This window comes from Entelurus aequoreus, linkage group LG22 (assembly GCF_033978785.1).
Source record: "Entelurus aequoreus isolate RoL-2023_Sb linkage group LG22, RoL_Eaeq_v1.1, whole genome shotgun sequence".
NCBI classification, from domain to species: Eukaryota; Metazoa; Chordata; class Actinopteri; order Syngnathiformes; family Syngnathidae; genus Entelurus; species Entelurus aequoreus.
This window is the reverse complement of record NC_084752.1, coordinates 24,799,652-24,816,335: the sequence shown is the minus strand read 5'-3', so window position 1 is coordinate 24,816,335 and position 16,684 is coordinate 24,799,652. Positions and strand designations below refer to the sequence as shown.

At 39.0% G+C, this 16,684-nt stretch overlaps 1 protein-coding gene across 1 annotated transcript in view; it reads left to right on the top strand.

Moving 5' to 3' along the window:
* Window positions 1-7,832: 7,832 nt before the first annotated feature.
* The window catches only part of rbm20 (RNA binding motif protein 20), a 112,883-nt gene continuing 104,031 nt past the window's right edge, over window positions 7,833-16,684 (top strand). The window contains exons 1-2 of the mRNA XM_062033586.1: window positions 7,833-7,866; window positions 7,986-8,090. Of these exons, the coding sequence (XP_061889570.1) occupies window positions 7,833-7,866; window positions 7,986-8,090 (139 nt within the window). The remainder of the gene's footprint in view (window positions 7,867-7,985; window positions 8,091-16,684) is intronic.

Below are 16,684 nucleotides of genomic sequence, written 5' to 3'. Positions count from 1 at the left end.
AAACCATTAGTAAATCAGAGGCTATTAAGAAGGTGAGATAACTCCTGGAAATTACTGGCTCAGAATGGCCAAAGGTATAGATGTGTGTGTCCAAGTTAAAGGAAACAGCAGGCTGTCTTTTTTTAATAGATTTACAAACCCTGTTTCCATATGAGTTGGGAAATTGTGTTAGATGTAAATATAAACGGAATACAATGATTTTCAAATCCTTTTCAACCCATATTCAATTGAATGCACTACAAAGACAATATATTTGATGTTCAAACTCATAAACTTTATTTTTTTTTTGCAAATAATAATTAACTAAGAATTTCATGGCTGCAACACGTGCCAAAGTAGTTTGGAAAGGGCATGTTCACCACTGTGTTACATGGCCTTTCCTTTTAACAACACTCAGTAAAGGTTTGGGAACTGAGGAGACACATTTTTTAAGCTTCTCAGGTGGAATTCTTTCCCATTCTTGCTTGATGTACAGCTTAAGTTGTTCAACAGTCCGGGGGTCTCCGTTGTGGTATTTTAGGCTTCATAATGCGCCACACATTTTCAATGGGAGACAGGTCTGGACTACAGGCAGGCCAGTCTAGTACCCGCACTCTTTTACTATGAAGCTACGTTGATGTAACACGTGGCTTGGCATTGTCTTGCTGAAATAAGCAGGGGCGTCCATGGTAACGTTGCTTGGATGGCAACATATGTTGCTCCAAAAGCTGTATGTACCTTTCAGCATTAATGGCGCATTCACAGATGTGTAAGTTACCCATGTCTTGGGCACTAATACACCCCCATACCATCACAGATGCTGGCTTTTACACTTTGCATCTAGAACAATCCGGATGGTTCTTTTCCTCTTTGGTCCGAAGGACACGACGTCCACAGTTTCCAAAAACAATTTGAAATGTGGACTCGTTAGACCACAGGACACTTTTCCACTTTGTATCAGTCCATCTTAGATGAGCTCAGGCCCAGCGAAGCCGACGGCGTTTCTGGGTGTTGTTGATAAACGGTTTTCGCCTTGCATAGGAGAGTTTTAACTTGCACTTACAGATGTAGCGGCCAACTGCAGTTACTGACAGTGGGTTTCTGAAGTGTTCCTGAGCCCATGTGGTGATATCCTTTACACACTGATGTCGCTTGTTGATGCAGTACAGCCTGAGGGATCGAAGGTCACGGGCTTAGCTGCTTACGTGCAGTGATTTCTCCAGATTCTCTGAACCCTTTGATGATATTACGGATCATAGATGGTGAAATCCATAAATTCCTTGCAATAGCTGGTTGAGAAAGGTTTTTCTTAAACTGTTCAACAATTTGCTCACGCATTTGTTGACAAAGTGGTGACCCTCGCCCCATCCTTGTTTATAAATGACTGAGCATTTCATGGAATCTACTTTTATACCCAATCATGGCACCCACCTGTTCCCAATCTGCCTGTTCACCTGTGGGATGTTCCAAATAAGTGTTTGATGAGCATTCCACAACTTTATCAGTATTTATTGCCACCTTTCCCAACTTCTTTGTCACGTGTTGCTGGCTTCAAATTCTAAAGTTAATGATTATTTGCAAAAAAAATAAATGTTTATCAGTTTGAACATCAAATATCTTGTCTTTGTAGCATATTCAACTGAATATGGGTTGAAAATGATTCCCAAATCATTGTATTCCGTTTATATTTACATCTAACACAATTTCCCAACTCATATGGAAACGGGGTTTGTGCTACAATCTTTGGCAAGCTGTATAATGTTTGCTGTGGTCTGGAACAACATGGCACACAAACAACTATCTGAAATGCAGCCAATATTACATACAGATAATGTGTCATGAGACATGCAAAACTAAATTATATACAAAGAGGATAGAAGTAAAGGAAAATAAATGAGCTCAAATATACCTACAATTGAGGCATAATGATGCAGTATGTACATAAAGCTAGCATGTTAGCATCGATTAGCTTGCGGTCATGCACTGGCCAAATATGCCTGATTAGCACTCCAACAAGTCAATAACATCAACAAAGCGCACATTTGTGCATTCACACACAGCATAAAACGTTTGGTGGACAAAATGAGACAAAGGAGTGTAAGATTTTACTTGTAAACAAACTGTTGCATCACAGTCCACACTATGGTGAGGTCAAGGACCGCCGAAAATAGTAGGACAAACATTGTTCACCAAATACTCTCATCAGTGAAGCATACACACAAACAAACATATTAAACAGTGGGCTTTTCTATCAATTGGTAAGGTTTGTGTCATGTTTGCCTTTAAACAAAAAACATTCTAAAACAAAAAACATATTTTTCCCCCATCTTTTTCCATTTTCAATCCTTTTTTAAAAATGCTCCAGGGAGCCACGGGTTGCTGACACCCCAATTAAAGCTATCAACTGAACTCTACTGTACACCCCTGGCTTAAGCACTAAACGTAGTTTGGAATGACGTTACTAGATATTATTGCTCTCATATTGTTTTTTTTGCTATGGAGTACTTAATGATGCTGTCATTACTGGGAAGCTGTGATGTCGAGCTTAGGGCAGTTTGGAAGGCTCTATTACGTCGTTATTGTCTTGCTAAGTTATTTTGGCTTGCTATTGTCAACACCAATGATCTGCTCTCTCACCGGGCCCAGAATAAACGGAGAGATTGTGATGGAGAGTTGTCACATGAATATTTCAATGTGCTTACTTAGACAAACGGAATACTTTTTGAGCGTGCGTTTCCGGATGGTTGTCAGCACAGAAACGGATATCTACCGAAGTCTGCCATTAGTCACTGAAACAGACATTGTGAGGATGGGAAGAATTCCACCTCTTTGATTGATTGCGTAGGGACAAATAGTCATACTTTTGCTTATCACAGCCGATAGAGAGCCGAAGGCTGGAAAGGCTGTTTTCCATTTCTGCAAAGATTACAATTTCTCTCAACACTGTTGGAAAAAAAAGTATTTTGTAATTTTATTCTGCGGAAGAAGACAGTTGATAGATGACCGATCAGTCCGATACAAGTCTCCCACCACCTGAGACCGACACAGTTGTACTATCTTTATCAGTAAAAAAAAACAAATGGAATGGGGATGTTTTCCCAATTTGTAGACATGACAAAGCATAGAGGAGAGATTTGTTTTAGAGGCGAAAGGCCCGGAGCCCTTAAACATTTACTCGTATTACAACAAGCCGGTGAAGACACAATAATTCACGCAGAAAAATACAAATGTATATATTTTCAAATGTACATACTGTGTGTACATGTATGTAAATGCATTGTAAAACAAAAAATGTGCTGTCAAATGTTTAAACATTTTAATCTCAGGTTTGATATTAGTGTTGTCCCGATACCAATATTTTGGTACCGGTACTAAAATTATTTCGGTACTTTTCTAAATAAAGGGGACCACAAAAATTTGCATTACTGGCTTTATTTTAAAAATCTTAGGGTACTTTAAACATATGTTTCTTATTGCAAGTTTGTCTTTAAATAAAATAGTGAACATACAAGACAACTTGTCTTTTATTAGTAAGTAAACAAACAAAGGCTCTAATTAGTCTGCTGACATATGCAGTAACATATTGTGTCATTTTCCATTCTATTATTTTGTCAAAATTATTAAGGACAAGTAGTAGAAAATTAATTATTAATTTTCTTGTTCATTTACTGTTAATATCTGCTCACTTTCTTTTTTAACATGTTCTATCTACACTTCTGTTAAAATGTAATAATCATTTATTTTTCTGTTGTTTAGACGCTTCACATTAGTTTTGGATGATACCACACATTTGGGTACCAATACGATTCAAAGTCGTTAGAGGATCATACATACCAGTACTTTTCAGAGGCGGTATAGTACCGAATACGATTCATTAGTATCACGGTACTATACTAATACCGGTATACCGTACAACTGTAGTTGATATAAATTAATTCCAATTAGCGATCATTCAGTTATCTGTACTAATAATGTTTTATTTTGCATGAGCAAAGAGTCAAGAAAGAAGGCATTATGAATGCACTTAACGTTTTTTTAACATTTTTTTTTTCATACTTTTGCAGCCTGTTACTACCAGATCAACTGTCCCCTTACGTGTGTAATTTTGAGAAGCTGCTCAAAATGTGTTTCAGCATCAGCTGTGTCATGATCCGTGGCCCGGATCATGTTTTTGTTTTATTCTGTTAGTTTTGGACTCCCTAAGTTCCTGTTTTTGTGCACGCTTGTTTGTTTTTAGTTACCATGGGTGCGTATTGTTTCCACCTGTCTCTGATTGGTGCTCGGGACGCTCAACTGTTTTCCGAGCACTAATCAGAGGGACTATTTAAGCCTGCCTTTGCCGGTCAGTCGGCCTGGCTTCATTGTTTGCTTCATGCAACAAGTTACATGAGTATTCCTTGTCTTTTGCCTATGCTAAGTGGTAGCCTTAGCTTCGAGTGCGATCGGCACGTTGTTCCGTCGGCTTGTTTTCTGTTTTGACACTTGTTCGAGTTTATGAGAATAAATCATGTTCCTACCTGCACATCCTGTCCGGAGTGGTCCGTTTGCATCCCAGGGGAACGAACCTCGCAGAAAGCTGCGACCCCCCCGCACGTGACAGAATGAAGCCAGCCCGATTAAATAGTAAATCTCTGATTAGCGCTCGGAAAACAGTTGAGCGTCCCGAGCACCAATCAGAGACAGGTGGAAACAATAAGCACCCATGGTAACTAAAAACAAACAAGGGTGCACAAAACCAGGAACTAAGGGAGTCCAAAACTAACAGAATATAACAAAAACATGATCTGGGCCACGGATCATGACAAGTTTGGGGTTTTGGCACCAGTCACTGGACTAGATCTGAGCAATCTAAGTCTATGAGCATGAACTGATGAAGCCTACTCGGATAAGCGGCGAAACGTCTTCTAAGACATACCAAAGAGTCCAGTTACTACCGATTGAATGCCCTGAGAAGTATAGTTTCTAATGAACTGCTGACAGTTTGATACTCGTCTCCAGTCTGATTGTTTCTTGAAAAACCTCACTTCCTGTAATGCGCACATAATAGTGTGTTGTCTGCTTGTAACGAGTGAAATAAGTCTGCCTCTACTTAAACACTTAACCGCTGACACCAAATGAACTCTAACCAAGTTTCTGACCAAAACAGCAGAACCTCCAGATTGTTCCAATGACATCTATGCCATAGTGTAGTGAGCATAGGGATGGGTACCAAATTCCGATTACTGCTGTACAGTATTTGTGCTTAAGTCCCTTTTTTTTTGGAACACTCGTACAAAAACTCACAGTAATGTCTGATACAATGCTAAAAACGTCAATGTCAATTTTGAGACACCCAAAATGTATATGAACATGAAGAATGTGCTATTTACAATATTAACAATGAACGATTAAACACTGAATATTATGTCAACGTCGCTCCTTTTTACTTTTTCACCTGCTCGATCGACATCTGATACAGTCAAACAAAACACAACAAAAATGCAACAAACAGCCAAATATGAATGCAAAGAAAAAAAACCACCTTTGATTTGATATATCACTTTTCTGCAGGACTTTGTGGTAAAAATCTGCTTCCGCTTCAGTCCGTGACACCCGCGTTTCTGGAAATAAACCCCGCCCGCACTGCTTTGTGCCTCATCTGCCTGGAGCTGCTGTGACGTAGATTACCGTAATAACTGTCCACTTACGTATGTCATTTTGAGAAACAGCTCAAAATGTGTTTCAGCTTCAGTTTGAGTCATGCCGCTCTGCAGATACGTTGTTTGTGTTAAAATTTTAAATCAAATTAACAATGACGCATTCATTTTGATCCCCCCCTAAAAAAATAATTATATTTTAATACTCATAAAATGTAACATTGTCTTTACAGTTTGAAAATTTAAAAGGCAGCAGCAGAGTCTATTTAATTTCTCCAAGTTGAAATGCAATCAGATGCTGTTGTAGGGTTTAGTGCGGTTATTATCTTTATCACTCGCAAATGTTTGTATTTGTTCTGCAGCTCTTTTAGGTAGCAAACTTGTAGCTTATAGTTTGTGTTCACCTGATGTCACGTCCGGCTCATTAAAAATGCGAGACTTGAATTGGTGTTCGAGGAAGCATCTGTTGTCAAAGCGTTTTTCGGGAAAAAAATGCCCTACGCTTATGTTTTTAGGCTGTTGTAAATGCCCAAATCGTGAATAGAACTTAATCGAGAAGTATTCAAGAAGGACAAAGGAATGCAAGATTTTATGACTTTGAGAATCGCACAAGTTTGCAGTGGTCACTTCGTTAAAGGTTTGTTTGGTACGCTTTTAACGTTCACTATGTTGCCATTATCTGTATTGTATCTTGTTTCGGAGTTCTTAAATTGCATTTTTGCTACTGTACGAGTGTTTCGTAAAGCACCAACTCGGCGATTCTAAATAAAAAAGCAAATGTGTGCAAAACCCTTAACAATATAAGATTGACCAAAAGCAGCAATCCTAAAGGAAGCTTTCAGCACATACACAAAGTTGAGATCTACAGTTTTATTTTGATAAAGACGGGGAAAACCATGCGTACTCATAACAACCCGTCCAACAACAACAAGGCAACATGGCCGAAACTTACCCGGCTACTGAGTTTCAGTGAGCTAGGCACTCTTCTCCGTCTTCTTTCTCAACCAGCCAGGTCTTCAGTGGTGTCACCGATTATCCTTGAGTGGTTAACATAAGAGATAAATGAAAAACAGTTTTTTTGATTGATTAAAGCTTTTATTAGTAGATTGCACAGTACAGTACGTATTCCGTACACCTGACCACTAAATGGTAACACCCGAATAAGTTTTTCAACTTGTTTAAGTCGGTGTCCACGTTAATCAATTCATGGTAAAATGAATTGAATTTAAGTGAATCGAAGATATCACATTTGTTTACAAGGGCGTAAAGTTAAATCATGAAATGCAATCTGGGAGAGTCTTGATACCAATTTCCTTGACCCAGCCACACACATAGAAGTTGTAGACCTCCATGCTTTTCCAAGTTTTCATCTGTTTTGTCGTGTAGAATGACGTCTGCAGCACCAGGTAGTTTGACATGACTGGGAACGCAACCGACAGATAATTCTTGAGATTGACAAATCTCTTTTTGATAAGATATTTTTTATACATTTTATTGCATAGTTAGAATATTTTGCTTGTATCTGCTTTTAGCGGTAAGATCTAGGCCTCGTGCAAACTTAGATAGTTTGCTGCACGGCAGCCATGTTGGTTTGGCTGGCCACCGCTTCGTTCACCGGAAGTAAACAGGTCAGAAAAAGTCACGTGACTGAATACAACCTATTGCTGCCAATGAGTAAAATCCATTACACCCTTGTTGGTTAGGAACGTAATCAAGCAACCTGTCTCGTTGAACTGTGTTATCACCAAACCGTTGGGCTCCTCGACCTCCGGCTACCAGACTAATACACCATGTGACCAATGTGACACTGTGCTGGAGTCAAGGCTACAGACGACACCCTTCCAATGATTTAGCAGCGAAATGAATCCCGACACTACCCAGCCACTGATGGCATTCCCAGAACCCCACCACATCCCTCCATTGGCCGGGGCTTTGTGTGGGAGTGTGTGGTTTTAGTTTGTGTGTGTGGGAGTGTAAAAGTGATAATCAGTGGTGGTCTGAGGGGCTTTTGTGTCTCTGTTGTTGCGCTGCTCTGAACAGTCCCAACCAGGGACTCCCATTTGGCCCCATACTACCCAACTGCCGTCCCCACAGCTCACCCCATCCAAACGTCCACTCACCACTGGAAGACACTGTGCTCGCCCATCTTTTGAGGGGACTGGAAGATTTAAAGGACTGTTTTGATCGGGCAAAGTGATCTATGCCTACTTTCCTCGGATGTTTCTCTTCCCGCCTGGCAGGCAGAGGACAAGTGAGCCGCCAAGAGAAAGTTGCCTCTTTGGCCTGCGGTCGTGTTGAAGGGGGAGAGGTTTAGGAGGTGCTAAGGCTGCAGGTGGTGCTAGGGAGTTTGTTTTGCCTTGCGCCTCGCAGCGGGGTTGGAGATCGGAGTGATTGCTCGGAAGGCCATTCAACCATGCTTGGGAAAAGACAAAGTGGTGGATACTCCTCAGACTCAGCTGGAGACGTCTTGCAAAGGTAAGACAATTACGTTGGCTTGTAGACAGTCTGGAGAAACATTAACTGAATTAGATTATTTGTTGTCTTGATTGATATTATTGTTTGGAGGTATTTTGGTGAGGATTTATAAAAAGTCCTCCAACAGGATTTAACATGTAGTATAAAATATTAATTATATTTTCTCTGGCATGCTTTGCAGGTGAACGATGCCCATGTCAAATGTTTGAGGTGTAATTTAAAAATGTGGTAACACTTTAGTATGGGGAACATATTCACCATTAATTAGTTGCTTATTAACATGCAAATTAGTAACATATTGGCTCTTAATTAGTCATTATTAAGTACTTATTAATGCCTTATTCTGCATGGCCTTGTTATACAACCAATAAGCCATTAACTAAGAGTCTTCCCTCAATAACCTCAAAATTATTGCTTATTAGTAACCCTAACCCTTATATGTTCCCCTAGTGTCCAAAAAACTCTAAATTAATTCTGTGTTACTAATTTGCATGTTAATAAGCAACTAATTAATAGTGAATATGTTCCCCATACTAAAGTGTTCCCAAAAGTGTATAAAAAAAATTGTATGCGAGTCGTATACAAACATGTTTACCAAATAATAAAAGATACATATACATTGTGTAATTTAAAATTAATAATATATTATTTTGTTGACTGGTTTGTACATGACTTTAAAAATTAGCCTTTATCAATATTTAGTGTACAATCCCACTTGACGTGAATGTAAATGTAAATATTTGTTTTCTTTAGTTAGGTAAACACTTTGAAAATGTTTTATTTTCAAAAGAAAAAAAAAATCCACAAAAGGCGTAATGCTGATGTCTCTTTAAACAACACATTTAAAAAATAGAAAAATAAGTTTTGTGCTTCTAAATTATTTTTTTTTAATTAAATGCGGAATATTACAAATGATTTTCAATTTGACATATGACTCTTGAATCAACACCAGTAGTTAATACTATGATCAATGTTTGTTAAAAAATCCTAAATGTGGGATATAAATAATAATGGAAGTATAAGTGTTTGTATATAGCAAATTATTGGTACACATGTTTAACCAACACGTGTATAGGGATATTTCACAATTGTTTGTCTGTGTCTTTGCTGTGTATATATTTGAACAATGTTCATGTTGTGTACAAAGTGTTTTTCTAATATGTTGTGTAAAGGAAATTTCATATTTCTATGAAGCATAAGATCAGAGCCCGATGTCTCCTGGTTTTACTACATCTTGTATTTGAGATTGTTTATAGGGTTAGGTGAAATAAGTGCTCAACTTCAGCCTAAACCCTTTCGGTCTGTAAAATTGTCAATTTATGAATGTAAAACTGTTCCTTTATTTTGTTGACCACTGACCGAAGAAATAATAAACTAAAAAACTAATAAACTAACAATTTCAAAGTGCTATTTTTACTACGATACACATATGCAGCATTTTTCTTACACAATAAACCAACACAATGATTAAAGATTATGAAGCATTGCATATGATTGTCCAATCTCAAATGTAATTAACTGAACCTGTTAATGGAAGTTTCAGGCAATTGACATGTTCTGTTAAAATACACAAAGTTACTCATACAATTTGATAAAATGCTGTTATTACTGTTTGAAAACAAATACTACATGTACTTATTAAATTAGAGCAATATATATATTTATAGATATTTGGAGAAATCACTATGATTTGTTGTTCAGAATTATTACATATCGGGCTTGCATAGTTTATTTCTGAGGAAGGTGATTCTCAAACAGGGACAGAGCAAGTTGGCAACATGCCATGGAATGTTGGAGTCCAAGTGGAGTTTGTAGTGACACACTGGATGATTATAGACTGTAAGACAGGCTTTCGGACTACTGTTGATGCTTGAGTAAGTCGCCGGGTGAAACTTTGCTGAGTTTTGGGACGTATAGCGACTTATTGTCCAAATAAATATGTATAGTATGTCCACATTGCTGTGATGTCACGGCATCGCCAGCCTGCAAAATTCTGAGATTTTCAGTGCAACCTCACGCCAAAACTTATGAACTAGGGTTGTACGGTATACCGCTATTGGTATAGTACCGCGATACTAATGAATCATATTCGGTACTATACCGCCTCTAAAAAGAACCGGTCCCCCACTTCCCCGCCCTACCGTCGTCGTCACGTCGTGTCATTGCTGGTTTACGAGCAGACGAGCATGTTCGGCAGCACACAATCACAGAGTACTTACAAGCAGACACAGTGTGTAGACAGAAAAGGGAGAACGGAAGCATTTTGGCTTAAAAACTAACGATAAAGGTGAAGTTATAACACTGAAACACCCTCAGGAAGAGGTGCTTTAAGACATGGCTAACTAGCTAGCGGCTATAGTCCACCCGCAGTCGGCAGTGTTGTAGATACTTTTGTAGATACTAAATCACTAATCCTCGCCTCCATGGCAACAAATAAAGTACGTTTCCTACAAGTATCATCTGTGCAGGACAAGGAATAGCTAAATATGCTTCACTACACACCGACTTTGAATATTACCAATACCCAAATTTGTGGTATCATCCAAAACTAATGTAAAGTATCCAACAATAAAAGAATAAATAATTATTACATTTTAACAGAAGTGTAGATAGAACATGTTAAAAGAGAAAGGAAGCCGATATTAACAGTAAATGAACAAGTAAATTAATAATTCATTTTCTACCACTTGTCCTTAATAATTTTGACAAAATAATAGAATGATAAATGACACAATTTGTTTTTTTACTTACTACTAAAAGACAAGTTGTCTTGTATGTTCACTATTTTATTTTATTTATTTATTACAATTCGAAACATATGTTTAATGTACCCTAAGATTTTTTTGTTAAAATAAAGCCAATAATGCCATTTTTTGTGGTCCCCTTTATTTAGAAAAGCATCAAAATACATTGGTATGTAAATATTGGTATCTTGACAACACTAGCATGAACCTTATGAAAAAAATCCGTCGGTCGTCATGTCTCTCATAATGATTGTGAATGATAGGCAAAATTCCCCCAAAAAGTGCAGTTACAATACCAAAAAATGACAAACAAAATATTGATATAACCTCTGTAGTATCAACCATGTACTGATACTGTACTTGGTATTGTTACTGTTGATATGTTTGTTACATTAAAAAACTCCAGCTGGTGGTTAGCATATCCTCCTACAGTGTGTAGTGTAGCATGTTTAGCTATTCCTTGTGTTCCAGTGATAATATTACATGTAAAAAACGTAGTTTGTTTGTCGCCATGGAGGCCAGGATGGCTGACTTTGAAGTGACCTTGCCATACTTGCCAACCCTCCCGTTTTTAGTGGGAGAATCCCGGTATTCAGCGCCTCTCCCGACAACCTCCCGGCAGAGATTTTCTCCCGACAAACTCCCGGTATTCAGCCGGAGCTGGAGGCCACGCCCCCTCCAGCTCAATGCGGACCTGAGACTGCGTGGGGGCAAGATGAAGAAATACGCTTGCAAGTTCCAAAACGAATGGAAACAAGAATTTCAGTTCATCCAGGACAGTTTGAAGGGGAAGGTGTATGTTGCCTGTAAATTTTGTAGAACAGACTTCTCCATTGAACACAGTGGCCGAAATGATATACTCATTAAGAACGGAGAAGTTAAACAGGACAATACTGCCATCTAATGGACAGCCACAGGACCACTGAAATTCAAGTTGTTGTTTTTTTTTTTATGTAAATAAAATAAATATATATATATATATATATATATATATATATATATATATATATATATATATATATATATATATATATATATATATATATATATATATATATATATATATATATATATATATATATATATGAAATACTCGAGTTGGTGAATTCTAGCTGTAAATAACCACGCCCCAAACCACGCCCCTGACCACGCCCCCCACCACCACCACCACCCCGGACCAAGCCCCCCACCCCTACCCCCCACCTCCCGATATTGGAGGTCTCAAGGTTGGCAAGTATGGACCTTGCACTATAGAGACATTAGTTGCTCGCAAGGACGCTACGTTGTTTTGAAGACGCGTTTGTTCGCTGATCGCTGTCAAATTTGTGGGACACAGCATGCATTATCACCATGTAACGATAATATTGACAGCTTTATTGTTGGCCTACTGATGTTTGCATGATCATGTGGACATGTTGGGACTTCATATTGTATATTTAACGTGTCTCTTATAACGCTTCAAACTCAGGATAGTGTCCTAATCTAAGATCTCTGACTGGACATACTTTTCTTGATGCGTGGGCAAACTGATAAAACAAGCACTCGTATGTGCGTATTCCATTAATTTCTTACGGTATCCCTGCCCTGTTTTTGGCGCTTTCGCTTTCTAACCTCTGCCCTGTGTCCCACCTGCTAACTCTAAATCACCGTGGTAGTATGTCACATTGGAAGTCGCCTCCGACCCTTACACAAGGTCGTACTGATGGTCTTCCTGGAGCTCCCTCGGTCCAGGCACATGTACCACGTATTTGCTCGGCCGGAACCTCTAAAGCAGGGGTCACCAACCTTTTTGAAACCAAGAGCTACATCTTGGGTACTGATTAATGCGAAGGGCTACCAGTTTGATACACACTTAAATAAATTGCCAGAAATAGCCAATTTGCTCAATTTAGCTTTAACTCTATGTTATTATTAATAATTAATGATAATTATCTTTGTGGAAACACTGATCATCTTAATGATTCCTCACAATAAATATATATAGAAACAGATAAATATCAATATGCAACACTTTATTTTTATATTTTCTCTAAGTGCACATTTTTCAAATTGAACATTTTCAAATGATCACTTCTAAGACAGTCTTGTGAAATCACAATATCCCATTTTAACTAGCTAGCCACTAACATTTTTTAACAAATCATGAATTACTTTGCACCATGTTTGTACAAATAATAACTCATGTAAAATACAAAAGTCAACCCTCAAATTTTTAAATAAATCATGTCACACTTTGAACTGGACACCAAATTTGTTATCTCTTTCTTTGTCAGTTAGTGAAGACCAAGTCTTTGAAATATTTTCTTGGATTTTCAAATTCTATTTGAGTTTTGTCTCTCTTAGAATTAAAAATGTCGAGCAAAGCGAGACCAGCTTGCTAGTAAATAAATAAAATTTAAAAAAATAGAGGCAGCTCACTGGTAAGTGCTGCTATTTGAGCTATTTTTAGAACAGGCCAGCGGGCTACTCATCTGGTCCTTACGGGCTACCTGGTGCCCGCGGGCACCGCGTTGGTGACCCCTGCTCTAAAGGGATTTGACTGCTTCTCTTCAGTACTGACCTATGACAATATGCCACAGGACAGGTAAACCCAGTAACACTGTTGCATGTTAGACTTGGTATATGCTGCTGCCTATCTTCAAGACCTCTTGACCTTAATACTTGATTGATCAGTCAATGAAAACAAACCGAACTTCATTCTGGATAATGTCATGGATGCTTTTGAATTACCGTCCGTCCGTAGAGCTTGTTGATTTTGTGCGTGTGTTTTTTGAAAGAATCTTGCACAAATTGTCCAACCCTGTGCCACTCTTGTTCCTAAATTGTTATCAACAAGCGTAGAGTTCCTTCACCTCATCTCGCCTAGTGATTGTCAGGACGATAACGCCGGGACTAATTTGTAAGTCAACTTGGAAATGGAACTGCAAACTGTTTCCAAGCTACTGTATTCTTCTGTATTTTTGTATTAACCCTTGTGTAATGTTCATATTGTTGTTACTCGGCCAGCGTAAAATACTGAACAGATGTTTACCTTATCCCAATAAACATCTGTTCAGTATTTTAACATAAAAGTGTTTGATTGTGAGGCATTAAAAGCCACAAAATGCAACGGGTCCATCAGAGCCACAAACGCTGGCTGAGTAACAACAATATGAACGTTGCATGGAAAATGTATCTGCCAGTTTCTGCATCCCACAGGGATTCTTCTTTTGTGTTTCTGCACCTGCGGTTCCCACATAAGGTTACAACATTGTCAACACTGTCTGCTCTCATTTTCTCGCACATTTGACCCACTGATGTTCTGTGTACCTACACTCTGTCCTCCTCCTGTCTAGGCCTGCTGTGTGTGTGTGTGTGTGTGTGTGTGTGTGTGTGTGTGTGTGTGTGTGTGTGTGTGTGTGTGTGTGTGTGTGTGTGTGTGTGTGGTACACAGAACATCAATTTCCACACTTCTATTAGCAGTGGACCCGGACATCTTATACGTAATGGAAATGTGTAAGGGGGTGTATGGTGTGTGGTCATTAAATATGTATTCTGATATTTGTTCTTCACAGAAAATGAGCCAAAGTCAGTGAGTCTCAGTTTGAAAAATTAATTAATTGTATCATTTTTCTTTTAATAAAAAATGAAAACGGGTCCCACAGACCCGAACACCACACAAGGTGTGACGTGACTTATTCCCGGAAGTGAAAAACTGTGGTGGTCAACCAAGCCAAGATTGCTGTTGTGCCGCAAGCAGTGCGCAAACTGTTTGAGGACGTGAGGGGCCTAGATCTTCCTGCAAAAACTCTAAAGAAACTTTTATCCTTTTCGCGATTTGAACGGTTCGTACAGCCGAAAACACCGGAAGCATAGGGCATTTTTCCTTGAGAATGGCTAAATGCCGCCTCGTACCCATTGAGAACACACTGGCTTGACCTTCGCGCATATTTAAAAAGCGGGACGTGAGCCAAACATCCATCCATCCAGCCATCCATTTTCTACCGCTTGTCCCTTTTGGGGTCGCGGGGGATCGCTGGAGCCTATCTCAGCTGCATTCGGGCGGTAGGCGGGGTACACCCTGGACAAGTCACCACCTCACCACAGGGCCAACACAGATAGACAGACAACATTCACACTCACATTCACACACTAGGGCCAATTTAGTGTTGCCAATCAACTTATCCCCAGGTGCATGTCATGAAGTCATTTAAAACTAAGCAATAAGGCGCATTTAAAATGATTTATTTTTCTCAAAAAACAACAAAGCGCCTTATAACCCGATGGGCCTAATGTACGTATTAATTGTGATTGTGCTTACCGATCTCAAACCAATTTTATTTGGTGCCAGTAGATGGCAGTCAAACACGTGTGACATGTGTGGACTGCAAATTGACACCTGTTCAATGAATGACGCTAGCAAGCACCCGTAGTAAGCAACACCAACACTTTGATGTTTTATTGAGAATATAGAACATTATACACGGCGCTCAAAGATGTCAAATATTTTATTATGACTTTGGTAAGCTACGAAGCCGGACCGCTTAATGGAACACAGAGCATTATGTCTACCATAGTCAGGCTTCAACGTAAGGGTACAATTATGGTGTGTGTATAAGGACTCCAGAATGGCACCTATTAGCAGACATGTTATCTGGCGTTTTATTTTGCAATATTATGCAAATCCAACTTTCCTTACCTTTTGGTACCTGCTGATGTGCATTCGGGATCTGCGTAAGTCCCGAAAATTTGCGCGCGTCGGCCATTGTAGTGCACGGCGTGAATATTAAACTCCTTATTTTCCCCTATCATCTTGTTGTGGGGTATTCATCCTCCACTGTTACCATTTCTAATACAAAATAGCGTACAGTTCTAACTTATATCTGTCAGTAGACCCGCTATTGAAGCGCTAAAAAGTACCGGTACAGCAAAGATGACGAAGTGGAGCCCCGTAAATAAGACCGCCCACAAAACGGCGCATCCTAAAGAGACGTTCAGAAAGAGGCTTAAAAATGGTCTGTAAAAAATAATCAATGCAACATTTTGAATATAAAACCACCATTATATTATGTAGGCCAGTGTTTGAGCCAAGGCACATTTTTTGCGTTGAAAAAATCCGGAGGCACACCACCAGCAGAAATCGTTAAAAAAAATAAACTCAGTTGACAGTAAAAAGTCGTTTTCGCAATTGTTGGATATGACTTTAAATCATAACCAACCATGCATCAATATAGCTCTTGTCTCAAAGTAGGTGTACTGTCACCACCTGTCACATCACGCCGTGACTTATTTAGAGTTTTTTGCTGTTTTCCTGTGTGTAGTGTTTTAGTTCTTGTCTTGCGCTCCTATTTTGGTGGCTTTTTCTCTTTTTTTGGTATTTTCCTGTAGCAGTTTCATGTCTTCCTTTGAGCGATGTTTCCCGCATCTACTTTGTTTTAGCAATCAAGAATATTTCAGTTGTTTTTATCCGTCTTTGTGGGGACATTGTCGATTGTCATGTCATGTTCGGATGTACATCGTGGACGCCGTCTTTGCTCCACAGTAAGTCTTTGCTGTCGTCCAGCATTCTGCCTTTGTTTACTTTGTAGCCAGTTCAGTTTTAGTTTCGTTCTGCATAGCCTTCGCTTAGCTTTAATGCCTTTTCTTAGGGGCACTCACCTTTTGTTTATTTTTGGTTTAAGCATTAGACACCTTTTTACCTGCACACTGCCTCCCGCTGTTTCCGACATCTACAAAGCAATTAGCTATTGGCTGCCACCTACTGATATGGAAGAGTATTACACGGTTACTTTGCCGAGCTCTAGACAGCACCGACACTCAACAACAACACATCATTTGCAGACTATAATTACTGGTTTGCAAAAAATATCT